Raw genomic sequence first — 22,800 nt, forward strand, 5'->3', positions numbered from 1 at the left:
TTCTTTTTCTCTCTCTCTCTCTGTCTTTCTCTCTCTCTCTCTCTGTCTTTTTCTCTCTCTCTCTCTCTGTCCTTTTTCTCTCTCTCTCTCTGTCTTTTTCTCTCTCTCTCTGTCTTTCTCTCTCTCTCTCTCTGTCTCTCTCTCTCTCTCTCTCTCTCTCTCTCTGTCTCTCTCTCTCTCTCTCATCTCTCTCTCTCTCTCTCTCTCTCTCTCTCTCTCTCTCTCTCTCTCTGTCTCTCTCTCTGTCTCTCTCTCTGTCTCTCTCTCTGTCTCTCTCTCTCTGTCCTCTCTCTCTGTCTCTCTCTCTCTGTCTCTCTCTCTCTCTCTCTCTCTGTCTCTCTCTCTCTCTCTCTCTCTGTCGCTCTCTCTCTCTGAGCATGCCAGAGACAGGCATCTTGCAGCAAGTGGCCCACCTCCTGACTTCCCAATACCTGTTTGCCATCTACAAGGCACAAGTCAGGAGTGTGATGGAATACTCTCCACTTGCCTGGACGGGTGCAGCTCCAGCAACACTCAAGGAGCTCGACACTATCCAGGACACAGCGGCCAGCTTGACTGGCACCCTATCAGCATTCACTTCCTCCTCCCCCTCCAACACACAATGGCAGCAGTGTGTACCATATACAATATGCACTCCTGCAACTTGCCACGCCTCCTTCGACAGCACCTTCCAAGCCTGTGATCTCTCTTCCAAAAGGAAAGAATAGCAGACGCATGGCAACACCACCTGCAAATTTCCCTCCAAGCCCCACACCATCCTGACTTGGAAATATATCGCCATTCCTTCACTGTCGCTGGGTCAAAATCCTGGAACTCCCTCTCTTACAACACTGTGGTTGCACCTGCAGCAGATGGACTGCAGTGGTTCAACAAGGCAGCTCACCACCGCCACCTCAACGGAAATTGGAATGGCAAAGAAATGCTGGCCTTGCCAGCAGTGCTCACATCCCATGAAAGAATAAATTAAAAGCTGAAGCTAGGTCAACTGAGAATTTCAGAACTAAGATTCATCTACTTTGTAAGGTAAGGGTGTAAAGGGTTACGCAGAGTGTAAAAGGTTATGCAATCAAAGTGGGTAAATGGAGTTGATATAGATCAGCTATGATTATATGTTGGGGAGGTGGTGGCGTTGTGGTATTGTCACTGACTAGTAACCCAGAGACCAGGGTATTGCTCTGGGGACATGGGTTTCGAATCCCACCACAGCAGAAGGTGGAATTTGAATTCAATTAATTATTCTGGAATTTAAAACGCTAGTCTAATGATGGCCATGAAACCATTGTCGATTGTTGTAAAAACCCATCTGGTTCACTAATGTCCTTTTTAGGGAAGGAAATCTGCTGTCTTTACCTGGTCTGGCCAACATGTGACTCCAGACTCACAGCAAAGTGGTTGACTCTTACATGCCCTCTGGAATGGCCTAGCAAGCCACTCAGTTGTATCTAACCGCTACGAAGTCAATAAAAAGGAATGAAACCAGACGGTCCACCCGGCATCGACCTAGGCACGGAAACGACAATGGCAAACCCAGCCCTGTCGACCCTGCAAAGTCCTCCTTACTAACATCTGGGGGCTTGTGCCAAAGTTGGGAGAGCTGTCCCACAGACTAGTCAAGCAATAGCCTGATATAGTCATACTCACGGAACCATACCTGACAGACAATGTTCCAGACACTGCCATCACCATCCCCGGGTATGTCCTGTCCCACTGGCAGGACAAACCAGCAGAGATGGCGGCACAGTGGTATGCAGTAGGGAGGGAGTCGCCCTAGGAGTCCTCAACATCGACTCTGGACCCCATGAAGTCTCATGGCATCAGGTCAAACATGGACAAGGAAACCTCCTGCTGATTACCTTCTACTGCCCTCCCTCAGCTGATGAGAACTCCTCCATGTTGAACAGCACTTAGAGGAAGTGCTGAGGGTGGCAAGGACACAGAATGTACTCTGGGTGGGGGACTTCAATGTCCATCACCAGGAGTGGGTTGGTAGCACCACTACTGACCGAGCTAGCCCAGTCCTAAAGGACATATCTGCTGGGCGGTACAGTGGCGCAGTGGTTAGCAACGCAGCCTCACTGCTCCAGTGACCCGGGGTTCAATTCTAGGTACTGCCTGTGCGGAGTTTGCAAGTTCTTCCTGTGACCACGTGGGTTTTCGCCGGGTGCTCCGGTTTCCTCCCACAGCCAAAGACTTGCAGGTTGATAGGTAAATTGCCCATTATAAATTGCCCCTAGGATAGGTAGGTAGTAGGGGAATTGTGGGGATGTGGTAGGAATATGGGATTAATGTAAGATTAGTATAAATGGGTGGTTGATGGTCGGCACAGACTAGGTGGGCCGAAGGGCCTGTTTCAGTGCTGTATCTCTAAATAATACAAAAATAAATAAAAATAAACTGGGTATGCGGCAGGTGGTGAGGGAACCAACAAGAGGGGAAAACATACTTGACCTCGTCCTCATCAATCTGCCTGCTGCAGATGCATCTGTCCATGACCGTATTGGTAGGAGTGACCACCGCACAGTCGTTGTGGAGACAAAGTCCCGCCTTCACATTGAGGATACCCTCCTTCATGTTGTGTGGCACTACCACCGTGCTAAATGGGATAGATTTCGAACAGATCTAGTAATGCAAAACTGGGCATCCATGAGGCGCTATGGGCCATCAACAGCAGCACAATTGTGCTCAACCACAATCTGTAACCTCATGGCCTGGCATATCCCCCCCCCCTCTACCATTACCATCAAGCCAGGGGATCAACCCTGGTTCAGTGAAGAGTACAGGAGGGCATGCCAGGAGCAGCACCAGGCATACCTCAAAATGAGATGTCAACCTGGTGAGGCTACAACACAGGACTATCTGTGTAAGCAGCATGCAATAGACAGAGCTAAGCGATCCCATAACCAACGGATCAGATTTAAGCTCTGCAGTCCAGCCACATCCAGCCGTGACTGGTGGTGGACAATTAAACAACTAACAGGAGGAGGTGGCTCCGCAAATATCCCCATCCTCAATGATGGGGAGCCCAGCACATCAGTGCGAAAGATAAGGCTGAAGTATTTGCAACAATCTGCATCCAAAAGTGCCGAGTTGATGATCCATCTTGGCATCCTCCTGAAGTCCCCAGCATCGCAGACGCCAGACTTCAGCCAGTTCAGTTCGCTCCATGTGATATCAAACGACTGAAGGCTCTGGATACTGCAAAGGCTATGAGTCCTGACAATATTCTGGCAATAGTACTGAAGACCTGTGCTCCAGAACTTCTCATGCCCCTAGCCAAGCTGTTCCACTACAGCTACAACACTGGCATCTACCCTGCAATGTGGAAAATTGCCCAGGTATGTCCTGTACACAAAAAGCAGAACAAATCCAACCTGGCCAATTACCACCCCATCAGCCTACTCTCACTCATCAGTAAAGTGATGGAAGGTGTCATCAACAGTGCCATCAAGCAGCACTTGCTTAGTAATAACCTGCACAGTGACACTCAGTTTGGGTTCCGCCAGGGCCACTCAGCTCCTGACCTCATTACTGCCTTGCTTCAAACATGGACAAGAGCTGAACTCGGTGAGTTGAGAGTGACTGCCCTTGACATCAAGGCAGCATTTGACCGAGTATGGCATCAAGGAGCCTGAGCAAAACTGAGGTCAATGGGAATTAAGGGGGAGAACCCTCCACTAGTTGGAGTCATACCTAGTGCAAAGGAAGATGGTTGTGGTTGTTGACAGTCAATCATCTGAGCTCTAGGACATCACTGCAGGAGTTCCTCAGGGTAGTGTCCGAGGCCCAACCATCTTCAGCTGCTTTATCAATGACCTTCCTTCAATCATAAGGTCAGAAGTGGGGATGTTCGCTTATGATTGCACAATGTTCAGCACCATTCGTGACTCCTCAGATACTGAAGCAGTCCGTGCAGAAATGCAGCAAGACCTGGACAATATCCAGGCTTGGGCTGATAAATGGCAAGTAACATTTGCGCCACACAAGTGCCAGGCAATGATCATCTCCAACAAGAGAGTATCTTACCATCTCCCCATGACATTCAATGGCATTACCATCACTGAATTCCCCTCTATCAACATCCTAGGGGCTACCATTGACCAGAAACTGAACTGGAGTAGCCATATAAATACTGTGGCTACAAAAGCAGGTCAGAGGCTAGGAATCCTGCGGCGAGTAACTCACCTCCTGACTCCCTAAAGCCTGTCCACCATCTACAAGGCACAAGTCAGGAGTGTGATGGAATACTCTTCACTTTCCTGGATGGGTGCAGCTCCAACAACACAAGAAACCCGACACCATCCAGGACAAAGCAGCCAGCTTGATTGGCACCCATCTACAAACATTCACTCCCTCCACCACAGATGCATAGTGGCAGCAATGTGTACCATCTACAAGATGCATTGCAGCAATGCACCAAGGCTCCTTTAGACAGCACCTTCCAAACCCGCGACCTCTACCAACTAGAAGGACAAGGGCAGCAAATGCATGGGAACACCACCACCTGCAAGTTCCCCTCCAAGTCATACACCATCCTGACATGGAACTATATCACCATTCCTTCACTGTTGCTGGGTCGAAATCCTGGAACTCCCTTCCTAACAGCACTGTGGATGTACCTACCTCACATGGTCTGCAGTGGTTCAAGAAGGCAGCTCACCACCACCTTTTCCAGGGCAATTAGGGATGGACAATACATGCTGGCCTGGCCGGCGGCACCCACATTTCATGAATGAATAAAAAAAAAATTTAGAGCCATCGGTTATGGCACAGAAGGAGACCATTCAGCCCATTGTGCCTGTGCCAGCTGAAAGAAATAGCTCCCCAATCTAATCCCACGTTACAGCACTTCAGGTGCATGTCCAGGTACCTATTTTAAATGAGTTGAGAATTTCTGCCTCCACCACCAATCTGGGCAGTGAATTCCAGACATCCACCACCCTCTGGGTCAAGTTTTTTTTTTTTTCCCTTTTTCCCTCCTGTCTCTTCTAATCCTTCTGCCAGTCACCTTTAAATCTGGCTGGAGTGATTGGCTGCTTCCTATCCCTCTGTTCCTCTTTGTTCATGACTTGGTACCATGTGCTGCATAGACTCAATGGGAGTTGTTTTCTACCTGCTTCTGTTACAAATTTCCCATTATTTGTTACTTGCAATACCTTAATCATATTCTTGGAAGCCACTTGAGCTTTGTTTTCACTGTTTGCAATCCACTAACCCTTTGTAACTGACTTAAGCACCACCTTTTGTTTATAGCTAACATCAAGCCACTGTCTACAAGGCTGTCACTGACCTCATCTCCTCTGGAGAGCTTCCCTCTATAGCTTCCCACCTCATTGTCCCACAACCCCAAACAGCCAGCTTCTACCTCATTCCCAAAATCCACAAACAGGACTGCCCTGGTAGACCCATCGTTTCAGCCTGTTCCTGCCCCACTGCACTTATTTATTTCAATCTTGACCTTTTTTTCCCACTTCCCACCTACATCCATGACTCTTCTGGCGCCCTTCATCTTTCAACAATTTACCGTTTGCTGACCCCAGCGGTCTCCCCTTTTACTATGGACGCCCAATCTCTCTGCACCTCCGCCCCCACCAGGATGGTTTGAGGGCTCTCCGTTTCTTCCTTGAACAGATAACAACCAGTCCCGATCCTCTGCTTGGCTGAACTTGTTCTCACACTGAACAATTTCTCCAACTCCACTCACTTGCTCCGAGTAAAAGGTGTTTCTGTGAGTACGTCATGGGTCCTCGTTATGCTTGTCTTTTTGTGGGGTATGTTGAACATTGCTTGTTCCAGTCCTCCTCAGGGCCCCTCCCCGAACTCTTATTTTCCTTTCCCCCCCCAGCCCCGAACATTGACTGTCCGTGCCATTTCCTGGTCTTGTCCTGAAGTGGAAAACTTCAACTTTGCTTCCAATATCCACCCTTCTCTCACCTTCACGTGCTCCATCTCTGACACTTTCCTTCCTTGTCTTCACTGCCGCCATTTCTGGGGATAGGCTGTTTACTAATCATAAGCCCACCGACAGCCGCCTCGACTACACTTGCTCACACTGCTTTAAAGGCTCCATTCCATTCTCCGTGTCTCTGACACATCTGTTCTGATAATACAACCTTCCACAACAGCGTTTCTGATGAGTCTTCCTTTTTCCTCAATCCCTCGTTCTCTATCCTTTCTCTTCCCATTCAGGAGGTGAACATGTAAAAGGGTAGGTGTTACCTTATCTTTTTTCACCATCCAAGGTCCCAAACACTCCTTTCAAGCGAAGCAGCGATTTACTTGTACTTTCAGTTTGGTATACTATATTCGCTGCTCACAATGCAGTCGCTTCTACATTGGGGAAACCAAACACATTAGGTGACCCCTTTGCAGAACACCTCCGCTCAGATCAAAAGCATGACCCGAGCTTCCGGTTGCTTGCCATTTTAACGTAAGCTTGATGAACAGCATCTTGTCTTCCGATTAGACACTTTACAGCCTTCTGGACTCAACATTGAGTTAATCAATTTCAGACCATAACCCTCATTTTGATTTTTTTTAAACCCTATGTGCAGGTCTCACTTGTTTTTCATGTTTTTGCTTTTGCGTTCATTGTTTCACCATTAACCATGTCTCTTGTCAAATGCTTTGTCTTTTACTACAACTATTACCACTCCCTTTGCCTTTTGTTCCATGGCATCTTTCTCATTTAATCTCTCCTGCCCTCAGCCCTATCACTGATCTTCCTCCTTTCTTCACTCTCCCTTCTCTTGTTCGGAATCTATTCCATTTCTAATCTTTGCCAGTTCTGATGAAAGGTTATTAACCTGAAACGTCAACTTTGTTTCTTTCTCCACAGATGCTGCCAGACCTAAGTATTTTCAGCACTTTTTGTATTTCAGATTTCCAGTATCTGCAGTATTTTGCTTTTACCTTTTTTTTAATATCAAATTTGTCTATTATTTTTAAATTGACATTTATTTCAGCTCAGAATAGTATACTAATGAGTCATGCCCAAGTATAATGCTGTTTCCTGCCATGACATGCCACTTCTGAAGCTTTGTAAAGGCTTGCAATATTGCCTTCATATTACTGAATTTTGGGAAAAAACTGTCAAGTGGGGAATCCTGACTACTTCCGTTCATTTGGGTTTTTGTGATTTACCTCTGGGACTGTATTAAAGGATGAAATCCGATATGAAAGGCGAGCAGTTCTTCAAATGGATGACAACAAACCACTCTATAGACATCTCTAGATTCCAAGCTAATGCTGTGGGGATGCTGTAGTCTTACAGATGATAGGAAGGACATGCAAAAATAGAAGTTATTTTAATAGGGGACTTTAATTAACTTAATACCTTCCCAGATAATGAAGCAGTCTGTCTCTGCATGTAGCCAGGCTTGGGCTTATAAGTGGCAAGTGACATTTGTACCACGTAAGTGCCAGATAATTGCTTCAAAAGTACTTAATTGGCTGGGATATCCTGAAGTCATGAAAGGTGCTTATATAAATGCAGCTCTATTTATTCTGAGGTGAGTGGTCACCTCCTGAACCTCCAAAGCCTCTCCATTAGAAGGCATTAGTTAGCAGTGTGATGGAGTACTTGCCATTTTCCTGGATGGGCACAGTTGCAACACCTCAAGGCCCAACACCAATTTATAGAGTCATAGTGTTATACAGCACAGAAACAGGCCCTTTGGCCCATCATGCCGGCCATCAAGCACTTAACTATTCTAATCCCATTTTCCAGGACTTGGCCCAATTCAGGACAAAGCAGTCTATTATTAGCACCCCAGCCACCAGCAACAACATTACTCCCACCACCATTGGCATATCATGACTCCTGTGTGTATGATCTACAAAATCAGAGGCAAGTCTCCAAGGCTACTTCGGCACTACCTCCCAAGCCTAGAACCTCTGCCACCTAGAAGCACCAGGGATGCAGATGTATGAGATCACCATCACCTCTAAGTCTTTCTCTCTCTTGTTTGCCTCACCTCCCCCTCCCCCCAACACCACTTCTGCATCTCACTATCTTGACTTGGCCATCATAATGCCATTCCTTTGCTGGGTCAAAATCCTGGAACTCTGTCTAACAGCACAGTGGGATTACAGTTGCCACGTGGACTGTGGAGTCTGAACTGGTAAATGCAATGCTCAACTGCTTCATTGCCCAAGCCGTCAGAGAAGCCAAGCAATGGTGCTCAACTTGCCCTGGTATTTGTAAATGAACCAGCCAGCATACAGAAATGGAAGTCGTGACATCCCTGAGGACTGTGGCTAGAGTCTGATTAACTTAATGATCTGGAATTTGAAATACCTCCAGGAAACCAGTATAAACTTATTTAAAAGAGCTAATCCCAAAGAAATGAGGGAACAAGTTAATCAAATTGATAGTGGGTACTGTTCAACATTAACTAGGGAACAACTGAGTTTTTGTTTTAAAGACCAGTACCTGAGTTTGCAGGATAATACATGCCTAAAATCAGCAAGTTCAAACTAAATAGGCATGACTCTTGATAGATCACTAAATCAAAAGCCTAATAAAGGGTGGGGGGTGGTGGAATCTATAAATCCTGTGGGGAGAAATGGAATGAAAACTAAAAGGTATTGGGGATAAAATAAAATGTTAAAGAAGCATATTTGCAGAAAATCTGTAGTAAGGTCCAGTTAATAAAAGTATAAACAATGCTGCCAGGTTCAAAATGAGAGAAGATGGTAAACATGCAAAAGGCAGGACAAAAAAAAAACTAGTCTTCCACAGTTATATCATTTTGCTTGGGACAACTGTTTTGGAAGTCCTGGATGGGCTAAAAAGGCTCAAACAAATGAATGCCCAGGGACAGATATTTATCCCACAGTGCCAAAAGAGACTTGCATTGTACTGACTATCATAAGCAGTACATACAAACATACGAATTACGAGCAGGCCGCTCGAGCCTGCTCCACCATTGGCTGATCTAATTGTAACCTCAGCTCCACATTCCTGCCTACCCCCATAACCCATCACCCCCTTGCTTATCAAGAATCAATCTACCTCTGCCTTAAAAATATTCAAAGACTCTGCTTTCACCACCTTTTTTGAGGTAGAGTGTTCCAAAGATTCGTGACCCTCAGAGAAAAATTTCTCCTCATCTGTCTTAAATGTGGGCAACCCCTTATTTTTAAACAATGACCCCTAGTTCTAGATTCTCCCACAAGGGTAAACATCCTTTCCATATCCATCTTGTCAAGACCCTTCAGGGACTTGTTTTCAATCAAATCGCCTCTTACTCTTAACTCCAGCAGATACAAGCCTAGCATGTCCAAACTTTCCTCATAAGACAACTTGCCCATTCCAGGTATTGGTCTAATAAACCTTCTCTGAACTGCTTCCAATGCATTTACATCCTTAAATAAGGAGACCAATACTGTACATAATACTCCAGATGTGGTCTCATCAGTGCCCTGTATAACTGTAGCATAACCTCCCTACTTTTGTCATCAATTCCCCTCTCAATAAATGATAACATTCTATTAGCTTTCCTAATTACTTGCTGTACCTGCATACTAAGTTTTTACGATTCATGACTGGGACACCCAGATCCTTCTGCATCTCAGCTCTGCAATCTCTCACCATTTAGATAATTTTTATTCTTCTTCTTTATGTCCTCTTCACAACTTCCTTTCCTACCTATCTTTGTGTCATCAGTAAATTTGGCAACCATACCTTCGGTCCCTTCATCCAGGTCATTTATATAAATTGTAAAGTGTTGAGGCCCCAGCACTGATCCTTGTGGCACAGACCACTCGTTACAGCTTGCCAACCAGAAAATAACCCATTTATGCCTGCTTTCTGTTTCCTGTTAGCTAGCCAATCTTTTCTCCATGCTCCATGAGCCTTTAATGTGTCACCTTATCAAATGCTTTCTGGAAATCTAAATACAGTACATCCACTGGTTCCCCTTTATCCACAGCACATGTTACTTCAAAGAACTCCAATAAATTGGTTAAACATGATTTCCCTTTCACAAAACCACGTTGACTGTGCCTGATTACCTTGAATTTTTCTAAGCTCCCTGCTGTAATGTCTTTAATAATAGCTTCTAACATTTTCCCTGTGACAGTGTTAAGCTAACTGGCCTGTACTTTCCCGATTTCTGCCTCCCTTTTTGAATTTTTTGCCCTTTTGGCTATTTTCCAATCTAATGGAACCTTCCCCGAATCTAGGGAATTTTGGAAGATTAAAACCAACACATCAACTATCTCACTAGTCACTTCTTTTACGACCCTAGGATGAAGTCCATCAGGACCCAGGGACTTGTCAGCCTACTGCTCCAACAATTTGCTCATTACTTCTTCACTGGTGATTGCAATATTCTTGTTCCTCCTTCGCTTCCATTTTCTGATTTACTGGAAGTTGATTGGAAATTGGCTAATCTGGTGTCCATATTCAATGATGGGTGACGTATGGCAACCCCATACTCAGTCTGCCTTCAAGCATGTGTAAAATAATCCAGTCCATTACCAACGTGGATTCAGAGGGATAAGACGCTGCCTGAGAAACCACCTTGACTTTTGAGGTGGTAACATCCTAAGTGGACTATGGGAAACACCAAAATATCATACCTAGACTTCCAGAAGGCATTTAACATGGTTGCACATGTACCCTATGCAGTAAACTCAAAGCTGTGGGGTTTCATGGTAAATTTTGGACATAGATAAGAAATTGGAGGATAGAAAATATTGTTGGTTATTCAGGGTGGTGCAGAAGTACTGAGTGTGCTACAGGGATCAGTGAGAACACTTCTGTTTGTAATTTACATCAGCTTGTACTCAAACCCAATGCAAATTAGTGAAGTTTGCAAGTGATCCTAAATTGGAAGGGACTGAAATCAAAGTTGAAAAATGAATTCTTCCATTTACATAATTTGTCCTCAATGGAAGGTAAAATTTAATATATTAAAATGGCCCATGCCACTTCAAAGGAGTAATATCAAACAGAATTTGACATTGAGCCACAAAGTGAAATTGGGGCAGATGACCAAAAGCTTGGTCAGAAGTAGGTTTTAAGGAATGCCTTTTAAAGGAGGTATAGAGAGGTTTAGGGAGGGAATCCCAGTTCTGGGGCTCGAGGCAGCTAAAACCACAGCTGCCAATGATGGAACAATTTAAAATCAGATGCAAGAGGTTGGAGTTGGAGGAGTGCAGATATATTGGAGTTGTAGGCACTGTTTTCTCTGCTGCGCACCATGCAGCTTAATCAGAAATGTGCTGCGCACAAGCAGCATTCCCTTTAAGATGCTCACATGCACGGCCAAGTCCATCTTAAAGAGACTGCACAATGCAACGAGTACACATACAGAAGTTAGAGGGAAAATTGGTTGTAAGCAGAATTTCTCCTTGGGTGCGCGTGTTCATGGCTGCGCAACAACCCATAAGGAACAGTGAAGGATGCTCATACCCCTTCAAGGTGCTGTGTGTGGCGACTGCTGGAAAAAAAATCTAGAGGTACAGTGCATTGAAATGAACATGCTGTGTTGAACACAAAATTAGAGGGGTGTTGGTTCTAGGACTGGAGGAGGTTAGACATAGTGAGGGGTGAGGCCATGGATGATTTTAAAATAATGTGTTTAAAATTGAGATGTTGCTGAGCTAAGAGTCAATGTAGGTCAGTGATCACAGGGATGATGGGTGAATGGGACTTGTTACAAGTTAGGATCCAGGCAGCAAAGTTTTAGATAAACTCAAGTTCATGTAGGATGGAAGATGGATGTTGGCCAGGAGTTCATTGGAGTAGTCAAGTTTAGAAGTAACAAAGGTGTAGATGAGGGTTTCAGCAGCAGCTTAGTTGAAGCAGGCTCAGAGACAGGTTATATTAGAGATGGAAATAGGTGGTCTTGGTGATGAAGTGGATATGTGGACAGAAGCTCATTTCTGGATCAAATATACAACCAAGATTGCAAGCCATCTGGTTCAGCCTCAGTGGCCAGGAAGCAGGATGGAGTTGAAATGTACAGCTAAAGCAAAATAAAAATCAGGGTTGGCATGATCAAACTGCAATGCTCTAGTCAGATTATGTCGTGAGCACTGTATTTCTGGTTGCAGGTACAAGCCCCAGAGATGGCGCAAAGCGCCACGAGGCTAATCCCATTTGAGATCTCAGTTACGAGGAAAGACTAGAAAAACTGACTTTTTCTTCAGCCTTGAAAGATGATGGCTGACAGGTGATCTTTTAGATGAAGCTTGCAAACAGGGTAAGGAGTCAAGTTTTTAAAAGGCAAATTTAGGGCTGATACTGCAGTTTCATCGCATGCAGTGATCTATATGTGGAAAGGGCAGGATCCAATAATTGACGTGAAAACCCTGGAATTATCTAACATCAATTAGATGTTGGAGTGGGAAGCGGTTATGGTCATTCTGGATCATTATGGTCATTCTGAGCTAAGATGGGCTAAATGACCTTCCTTGCCTGTAATTTTGTGTACTCTTTACTATCATGTTAGCTATACTGGCTTGTGAAATTAAAATGGTAAATATACCTGTAGACATTAAGAAACTTTCACATCATAGAACCATACAGTGCTGAAAGGCCACTTGGCCTGTAATGTATACAAGATTCTTGGCTTAATAGGGTTCAGAAGTAAGGAAGTTATGCTAGACCATAATAAAGTCACTGTTTAGAGTTCAGCATGTTGTGCCCAAATCTGAACACTACACTTTAGGAAGGACTTCAAGACCATAGATTTACTTGTATGTGAACCTCCAGGATTTTCTGTCCCTGCATGCCTATTAAAATTGTACCATTTCATTTGCTTCTCGAATCTCATCACACTTCTCTGCATTAAATTTCATCTGCCATTTCTATGCCCATTTTGCCAGTCTATATCCTCAGTTTTATCCCTTTCATTTCCAAGTTGTCTTCTGCAAACATTGAAATTATACCTGTAAATCTAGGTCATTAAAGTATATCAAAAGATGGTGGTCCTAATATCCAACCCCTGGGGTATGTTAAGTGTATACTTTCTGCCAGTCTTTGGGTGGAGGTAGGGGGGAAAAAGGCTGTTCACTACCCTCTGCTTTGTCTTGGCCATTTTTCTAATGCATCCAGTCCCTTTTAATCCCATGGGCTTCAGATTTGCTAACTAGTATATTATGTGGCACTTTATCAAATTCCTTTTAAAAGTCTATATACACATCAATTACACTACCTTCAGTGCTCATCGTTATTTTATTGCAACCAACGACCTGCCTTGAATCCATCCATATTGGGTATCATTTATTAATCCATGTTCTTCCAAGTGACAGTGTTGTCCCAGATTATGGTCCTCGGTTATCCCCGCCACTGACATTGGGCAAACTGGCCTGTAGTTAGCTGGTTCATCTCTCTTTTGTAACAGTCATATAACATTCACAACGGTCCAGTCTTGGAGCACTCCCATATCCAGGGAGGCCTCTACTGTTTTCACCCTTACATCTGGGACGCATCCTATCTGGACGGGGTGAATTTTTTACTTTGAACACTACCTCCTCTTGTCTTTTTAACCTTTCTATTCTCTCTCCCTTCCACCTTCACTGTAACATAGTTTTCAAGTATTGATTAATATCTGGTTTCTTGATATTCTAGTCTAGCTTTAATTTTTTTAAAGCAGAGTTGACGTGTAATTGACATGCAGATTAGAGAATTGGGACTGTAGTGTTACACCTCTGACCCATGCAAACATCTTAAGGCTCTGTGCTGCTAGTGGAACTTTTCAAAATTTTTCACTTTATCTCGTAAAAATGTATACGGTATTTTGAGATTCTGAATTACAGATCAAAGCCTATCAATATAGTGCTTGATGGGAAGTTTCTTTTGGAGTCACTCACCCACCCACTCCACTTTCAAATTTCATCTGTTGTAATGTCGAGAAGTACAGCAGCCTTTTCACATACAGAAGAAAGATAATTAGCCAGAGTGTGTTTGTCATGTTGGTTGAAGGTTAAGTATTGCTTGGAACACTGGGAGAACTCCCCTGTTCCAATGGTACTAAAAAATCTTTTATGCACCTCTGATACGGAATACTTGGTTTAATATCTCCACCGAAAGACTGAACCTTCCTTCAACAGTGCAGCACTGCTTCAGTATTACACAGGAATGTCAGCTTAAATTATGTGCTCAAGTCTCTGGAATAGGGCTTTTAGCACATGACCTACTGGCTCTGTGCAGGTTCTATCTTTTTAACACTTACCCCCAAACTACCCCCCCCCCAACTTGTTCTTTTTACCAGCCACTCTTTGTTCTCTTCTCTTCCACCTCCCACCAACACAAACAAAAGTTTTCAGTTGAATGCAGGCAGGATGGGATTGAACACCTCCAAGATATTTTAAAGATTATTTAAGGTTAAACATCTGGATTTGAGCTCTTCCGTGTTGAAAGGAACTACTGCTATATTGAGCCCAAGGCTGGCATGTCATATTTAATAAAAGTGAAATAACAGGCCCACGCAACATTTCATTAGCACCAACAGATTGTGATTTTGCTTGCAGTTTGCTTGGTTTTCCTTACTGCTGAGAACACAAAGTCCAGGAAAAGTTTTTATATAGGTTTCCACAAGAGGGCAATGGACTAGTCATGTATTGACTATAAGTTGTGATTTTTAGAATTTGGATATTAGTTTATATTGTATAACTAGAGTAATACAATAGCTTAATGAATGCTAAATTTGTTTGTTTATCTTCAGAGCTTGTATATCACTGGGATCCAAGAATCGGGCAATTGGAGCTGCTGCCAAGACCCAGGTATAGTAATGCTGAATTCTGCTGAGACAATTTGCTGTCTCTATACAGCTCAACTGTTACTTACAGGGTCAACTTTTTTACTTTCAGTAGAATTGAGCTAGTATCTCGAACTGCAGTACATTATTTAATAAACTTAAGTCATACATGTCTGAAAATTTCTGGCATGCCTAAGAGAGACACGTATAGGATCTTTTGTGTAGATTTAATACAAAAATATCATGTACACTTGGTTTTTCCTGGATGCCTTTAATAGGGATGGGTGCAGATGGGGCGGGGAGAAACCACATAAAGATACCACTTCTCAATTATATTTCACACAAGTTTCAGTCAGTTACTTGTATTCTATTATATGTAATGGGCTATACATATTCATTACTTTGGAATATTAGTTCCCCCACAAGTTTTTTAACTTCAATGAATAGTTTTGGAAACCAATCCAGAACAATTTGGCATCTCCCTTGAACCCACAACCCCAAAGAAAAAGAAAAAACCTACCCACCAATTTGGGTGCCGTCAACCTTCCAACTATCCGGAGGTCTGGAATTTGACAGGTGCATTCTCATGCATGAGGTCAGTGTTCATTTTAGATCTTTTACATGAGGGAATAGAAGTGACGTTCTGGTGATTCACTCGATAGGTTACTAAGTGTAAATATAAACTTGGCTTGATTATAGTAACATAAAATTTACAATGCAGAAGAAGGCTATTCAGCCCATTGTGTCAACACCAGCCGAAAGAGCCATCTGGCTTAATCCCACTTTTCAGCTTTTAATCCATACCCATTTGGATATGAACTTGAAGTGCCATAACCATGTATTTGTTTTTAAAATGCAATGAGGACTTCTGCCTCTACCATTGCCAGGCAGTGTGTTTCGACCCTCATCATCCTGTAGGTGAAAATGTTTCTCCTCCACTTCCCTCAAATTTTCCTGCCATATCCCCTTGGTTGTTGACCTCTGCTAGGGGAAATGGGTCTTTTCTATGCACCCTATCTAGGCCTATCTGTGCAATGAGAAAGGGCTAATTCATAATTTCATTGTAAAGGAGCCTCTCGGGAAGAGTGATCATAATATGAGAGTTTTACTTTAAGTTTGAAAGTGATGTAGTTCAATCTGAAACTAGGGCCTTAAATCTAAACAAAGGAATCTACAAAGGTATGAGGGGCAAGTTGGCTGTGGTAGATTGGGAAACTACATTAGAAGGTATGATGCTAGACAGGTAAGGCTAGCATTTAAAGATTTAATAAATGGTTTACAACAAATTTTACATTCCTTTTGAGGCACAAAAAACCAGCAGGAAAAGTGATCCAACCATGGCTAACAAGAGAAGTTAAAGATTATATCAGATCCAAGGAAGAGGCTTATAAAGTTACCTAAAAAGTAGTAAGCCTGAGGATTGGGAGCATTTTAGAATTCGGCAAAAGAGGACCAAGAAACTGATTTTTTTTAAAAATAGAATATGAAAGTAAACTAGTGTGGAACATAATACACTGTAAAAGCTTCTATGGGTATGTAAAAAAGAAAAGATTTGGCAAAGACAAATGTGGGCCCATTACAGGCAGAGTCAGAAGAATTATAATGGATAAGGAAATGACAAACTAAAATACTTTGTCTTTGCAGAGAAAAATACAAAGAATCTCCCCGTATACTGGAGAACCAAGGGACTAGTGAGAATGAGGAGCTGAAAGAAATTAGTTTTTAAAAAAAAAAAGTAGTACTGGAGAAATTAATGGACTGAAAGTTGATAAATCCCCTGGATCTGATAATCTACTCTGAGTGTTGAAAGAGGTGGCTGTAGAGATCGTGGATGCATTGGTGATCATCTTCCAGAATTCTAAGGATTCTGGAGCAGTTCCTGAAGATTGGAAGGTAGCAAATGTAACTCCATCATTTAAGAAAGAAGGGAGAGAGAACACAGGGAATTACAGACCTGTTAGCCTGACATCAGTTGTAGGTGAAATGCTAGAATCATGTGATAACTGGACACTTAGAAATTAATGATAGGATTGGGCAGAGTCAACATGGATCTATGAAAGGGAAATCATGTTTGACAAATCTGTTGGCGTTTTGAGGATGTAACTAGCAGAATAGATGAGGGGGACTTAGTGGATGTGTATTTGGATTTTCAGAAGGCTTTTTATGGTCCCACACAGGAGGTTAATAAGCAAAATTAGAGCACATGGATTGGAGGTAATATACTGGCATGATTTGAGAATTGGTTATCGGACAGAAAACAGTTGGAATAAACAGGTCATTTTCAGGTTGGCAGGTTGTGACTAGTGGCGTACTGCAAAGATCAGTGCTTGGGGCCCCAGCTATTCATAATCTATATCAATGATTTGGATGTAGGGACCAAATGTAATATTTCAAAGTTTGTTGATGACACAAAACTAGGTGGGAATGAGAGTTGTGAAGAAGATGCAAAGAGCTTTCAAGGGGATGTAGACAAGCTAAGTGAGTGGGCAAGAACATGGCAGATGGGATATAATGTAGAAAAATGTGAAGTTATCCACTTTGGTAGGAAAAACAGTTGTAGAGTATTTCTTAAATGGTGAGAGACTGAAAACTAACGTGTAGGTGCAACAAGCAATTAGGAATGCAAGTGGTATGTTGACCTTTATTGCAAGAGGATTTGAGTACAAAGTCTTGCTGCAGTTGTATAGAGTTGTGGTGAGACTGCACCTGGAGTATTGTGTACAGTTTTGGTCTCCTTTCCTAAGGAAGGATATACTCGCCATAGAGGGAGTGCAATGAAGGTTCATCAGACTCATCCCTGGGAGATTCGGATAGTCCAATGAAGAGAGATCGAGGAGGCTGGGCCTGTATTAGAATAAGAGGTGATCTCATTGAAGCATACAAAATTCTTACAGGGCTTGACAGTTGATGCAGGAGGGATGTTTCTCCTGGCTGGGGTGGGGGGCAGGTCTAAAAACAGGGGAGACGTCTGAGTAAGAGAGAGGCCATTTCGAACAGATGAGGAATTTCTTCACTCAGGGTGGTGAATCTTTGGAATTCTCTGCCTCCAGAGAGCTGTGGAGGCTCAGTCATTGACTATGTTCAAGACAGAGATGAATTTAGGTTTCTAATGCAAGTATACCCCTCCTTAAATAAGGAGACCAAAACTGCACACAGTACTCTAGGTGTGGTCTCGCCAACACCTTGTACAGTTGTCGCAAGACTTCCCTACTTTTATACTCCATCTCCCTTGCTATAAAGGCAGTATTCCATTTGTCTTCCTAATTACTTGCTATACCTTTATGCTAACATTTTGATTCATGTATGAGGAGAGCCATATGCCTCTGCACTACAGTATTCTGCAGTCTCCATTTAAATAACCTGCTTTTCTTCCTACCTCACATTTTCCTACATTATACTCCATCTGTCAAATCTTTGCCCACTCGCTTTATCTATACCTACATGCAGACTCTCATCCTCACAATTTATGGCTTTCCTACCTATCTTTGTATTGTCAGCAAATTTGACTATAATACACTCTGTCCCTTCATCCAAGTCATTAATATAATTGTAAATAGTTGAGGCCCCAGAACTGATCCCGTGGCACCCCACTAGTTACAGTTTGTCAACCTGAAAATGACCCATTTATCCCAACTCTGTTTCCTATTAGCCAATCCTCCATCCACACTAATATATTACCCCAGCATCATGAGCTCCTATCTTGTGTATTACCCTTTTATGTGGCAACTTTGCGAATGCCTATTGGAAATCCAAATATGCTACATCTACTGGTACCCCTTCATCAACCCTGCTTGTTACATCCTCAAAGAAACTATAAATTTGTCAAGAATGACTTTTTTTTCACAAAACTGTTGGCTTTGCTTGATTGTATTATGATTTCTAAATGTCCTGCTCCTACTTCCTTAATAATGGATTCCAACATTTTCCCAGTGACAGATGTTAGATTAACTGGCCTATAGTTTCCAACTTTCTGTCTCCCTCCTTTCTTGAATAGAGGTATTGCATCTATGGTTTTCCAGTCTACTGGGATCTTTTCACAATCTAGGAAATTTTGGAAGATTGCATCCTCTATCTCTGTCGCATGTCTTTAAGACCCTGGGATGCAGGCCATTAGGTCCAGGGGTCTTGTCAGCCATTAGTCCCATTAGTTTTCCTCGTACTTCCACTACTTTCACAATCACTGACCAACACAAGCAAATGGACTGCTGGGTGGAGCACTACCTAGAACTGTACTCCAGGGAAAATGTCACTGAGACCGCCCTCCATGCAGCACAGTCTCCTGCCTGTCATGGATGAGCTGGATGAACAGCCAACAAAATCAGAACTCAGTGATGCCATTGATTCTCTAGCCAGTGGAAAAGCCCCTGGGAAGGACGGCATTACCCCCGAAATAATCAAGAGTGCCAAGCCTGCTATACTTTCAGCACTCTACGAACTGCTTTGCCTGTGCTGGGATGAGGGAGCAGTACCACAGGACATGCGCAATGCCAATATCATCACCCTCTGTAAGAACAAGGGTGACTGCGGGGACTGCAAGAACTACCGTGGAATCTCCCTGCTCAGCATAGTGGGGAAAGTCTTCGCTCGAGTCGCTTTAAACAGGCTCCAGAAGCTGGCTGAGCGTGTCTACCCTGAGGCACACTGTGGCTTTCAAGCAGAGAGATCCACCATTGACATGCTGTTCTCCCTTCGCCAGCTACAGGAGAAATGTCGAGAACAACAGATGATCCTCTACGTTGCTTTCATTGATCTCACCAAAGCCTTTGACCTCATCAGCAGAAGTGGTCTCTTCAGAATACTAGCAAAGATCGGATGTCCACCAAAGCTACTAAGCATCATCACCTCATTCCATGACCATATGAAAGGCACAATTCAACGTAGTGGCGCCTTTCCCCCTTTCCCGCCTATCAGACCCCTTTCCTATCCTGAGTGGCGTGAAACAGAGCTGTGTTCTCGCATCTATGCTGTTTGGGATCATCTTCTCCCTGCTGCTCTCACATGCGTTCAAGTCTTCAGAAGAAGGAATTTTCCTCCACACAAGATCAGTTGGCAGGTTGTTCAACCTTGCCCGTCTAAGAGCGAAGGCCAAAGTATGGAAAGCCTTCATCAGGGAACTCCTCTTTGCTGATGATCCTGCATTAACATCCCACGCTGAAGAGTGTCTGCAAAGACTCATTGACAGGATTGCAGCTGCCTGCACCGAATTTGGCCTAACCATCAGCCTCAAGAAAACGAACATCATGGGACAGGACGTCAGAAATGCTCCATCCATCAATATCGGCGACCACGCTCTCGAAGTGGTTCAAGAGTTCACCTACCTAGGCTCAACTATCACCAGTAACCTGTCTCTCGATGAAGAAATCAACAAGCGCCTGGGCAAGGCTTCCACTGCTCTGTCCAGACTGGCCAAGAGAGTGTGGGAAAATGGCGCACTGACACGGAACACAAAGGTCCGAGTGTATCAAGCCTGTGTCCTCAATACCTTGCTCTACGGCAGCGAGGCCTGTACAATGTATGTCAGCCAAGAGCGACGTCTCAATTCATTCTGTCTTCACTGACTCCGGAGAATCCTTGGCATCAGGTGGCAGGACCATATGTCCAACACAGAAGTCCTCTAGGCGGCCAACATTCCCCAGCATATACATCCTACAGAGCCATCGGCACTTGAGATGGCTTGGTCATGTGAGCCGCATGGAAGATGGCAGGATCCCCAAGGACACATTGTACAGCGAGCTAGTCACTGGTATCAGCCCCACCGGCCATCCATGTCTCCGCTTTAAAGACGTCTGCAAAGGTGACCTGAAGTCCTGTGACATTGATCACAAGTCATGGGAGTCAGTTGCCGGTGATCGCCAGAGCTGGCGGACAACCATAAAGGTGGAGCTAAAGAGTGGCGAGTGGAAGAAACTTAGCAGTTGGCAGGTAAAAAGACAGAAGCGCAAGGGGAGAGCCAACTGTGTAACACCCCTGGCAACCAATTTTATCTGCAGCACCTGTAGAAGAGTCTGTCACTCTAGAGTTGGACTTTATAGCCACTCCAGGTGCTGTTTCACAAACCACAGACCATCTCCAGGCGCTTACCCATTGTCTCTCGAGACAAGGAGGCCAAAGAAGAGAAGACGACATTCACTCTCATGATGGTGATTGTTTTAAGTTCCTTCCTCCCTTTTGCCCCCTGATTTTCTACTGCTCTTGGGATATTCTTTGTCTTCGTGAAGACAGATACAAAATAATTAATGTCTGCTGTTTCCTTGTTTCCCATTATTAATTCTTCAGTCTCATCCTCTTAAGGGACCACAGTTTACTTTTAGCTACTTTGTTCCTTTTTATATACTTGTAGAAGCTCTTGCTGTCTTAATATTTCTTGCTAGTTTACTCTACTCTCATTCTTAATTCTCCCTTTAAGTCATCCTTTCCTGGTTTCTAAAATTTTCCCAATCTTAAGGCCGACCACTAATCTTAGCATTGTTTGCCTTTTCTTTCAGTTTGATACCATCCTTAACTTCCTTAGTTAACCACAGACGCATCCTTCTCCGAGTCCTTTTTTTTTTCTCAATGGAATATATCTGGCAGTTGAGACATCTCTAATAACTACCACCGCTTATCTATTACCTTTAACCAACTCTTCATACTGTTGTAATTGCCTTTATTGAAGTTCAAGACACTAGCTTTAGACTCTAGTTTTTCAATTTTGCCTAGAGGATCCATTTGCTGAGATCATTAATCTTGTCTTATTACACATTACCAGGTCTAAAATAGGTTGTTCCCTGGTTCGTTCCTTAACGTGGTGTTCTGTGAAACTGTCCTGAATGCACTATGAACTCATCCTAAAGGCTACCTTTGCCAATTTGATTTGTCCAATCGGTAAGATTAAAGTGTCCCGCAATTATTGCGGTATCTTTCTTGCAACCCGCCACCCCACCAATTATTTTTTGATTTATACTCTGTCCTACAGTGTGGCTACTGTTAAGTGGCCTATAAGCTACTTCCACAAATGATTTCTTTCCTTTGCTATTTCTTACCTTCACCCAAACTGATTCTACATCTTGATCTTCTGAGTCAAGATCATTTCTCACTACTGCACCGATCTCATCCTTTATTAACAGAGCTACCCCACTCCTTTTCCTTTCTTCCTATCCTTCCAAAATGCCAAATACCCTTGAATATTCAGTTACTAGCCTCGGTCACTCTGCAACGTCATCTCTGTAATGGCTATCCGATCCTAATTATTTATTTCTATTTATAGTATCAATTCAACCACTTTTAAAAATGCTCCCGGCATTCAGATAACAAAGTTACTCCTGATAAGGTAGAGCGATCGCAGACGTCATCAGTGCATGCGAATATTTGCCAGATTGCCAGTATGAAATGCGTGCATGACGTCGCCACGCAATGACTTGCTCACCCCTCAGCAGTCGTCTCCATTCCCCTGAACAGTACCTGCTCCCTCCCATCATTCGTGTTTCAATCGCCACTTGCCCCATTGCAGTGGCAAGGTGAGAAGATGGGCGCAGGAGGGAGTGGTGAAGAGAAGTGCGATGGCAGGAGGGAGGGGGTACTTTTGGAGGCAGTGATCACAACCATTGGGAGGATTTGAGTTTATTTTATTGTGATAAATTGAGCAGCGTCATCTTTATTACTGACAGCTGCTTTTGACGTGGCAGTGATGTTTCAGTGGATGAGGCTGCATTTGTGCATGTGCTGGTACTACGCCACCTAGTGGTTGCATTGTCAGCAAAAGCAACCTCCAGATAAAGAGTCTTTAATCCTGTCATTTTACCATTTTTTTTCCCCCCTAGTCTGACCCTATTTGCTGGCGCACTGTTATTTGTGTACACTATCTCTTCCTGTCACACTCTGGATATCAGTACCCTGCACTATTGCCTTGTCCTTTCTCATTCACTTTCTTAATCTCATGTGAACTCTCCACCACTATTTAGTTTAAAGCCTTCTCTACAGCTCTAGTTATATGATTCACCAGGACACTGGTCCTACCATGATTCAAGTGAAGTCTGTCCCAATGGTACAACTCTCTCTTGCTTGAATATTAGACCCTGTGCCCCATGAATCAACCCACTTCTCCCACACC

At 43.6% G+C, this 22,800-nt stretch overlaps 1 protein-coding gene across 1 annotated transcript in view; it reads left to right on the plus strand.

Moving 5' to 3' along the window:
* Positions 1-22,800, plus strand: part of LOC137372160 (heat shock 70 kDa protein 4L-like) — a 133,428-nt gene that overhangs the window by 7,489 nt on the left and 103,139 nt on the right. Inside the window, exon 2 of the mRNA XM_068035716.1 lies at positions 14,679-14,736. Coding sequence (XP_067891817.1) covers positions 14,679-14,736 — 58 coding nt within the window. The remainder of the gene's footprint in view (positions 1-14,678; positions 14,737-22,800) is intronic.

Source organism: Heterodontus francisci, chromosome 1 (genome assembly GCF_036365525.1).
Source record: "Heterodontus francisci isolate sHetFra1 chromosome 1, sHetFra1.hap1, whole genome shotgun sequence".
Lineage (NCBI taxonomy): Eukaryota > Metazoa > Chordata > Chondrichthyes > Heterodontiformes > Heterodontidae > Heterodontus > Heterodontus francisci.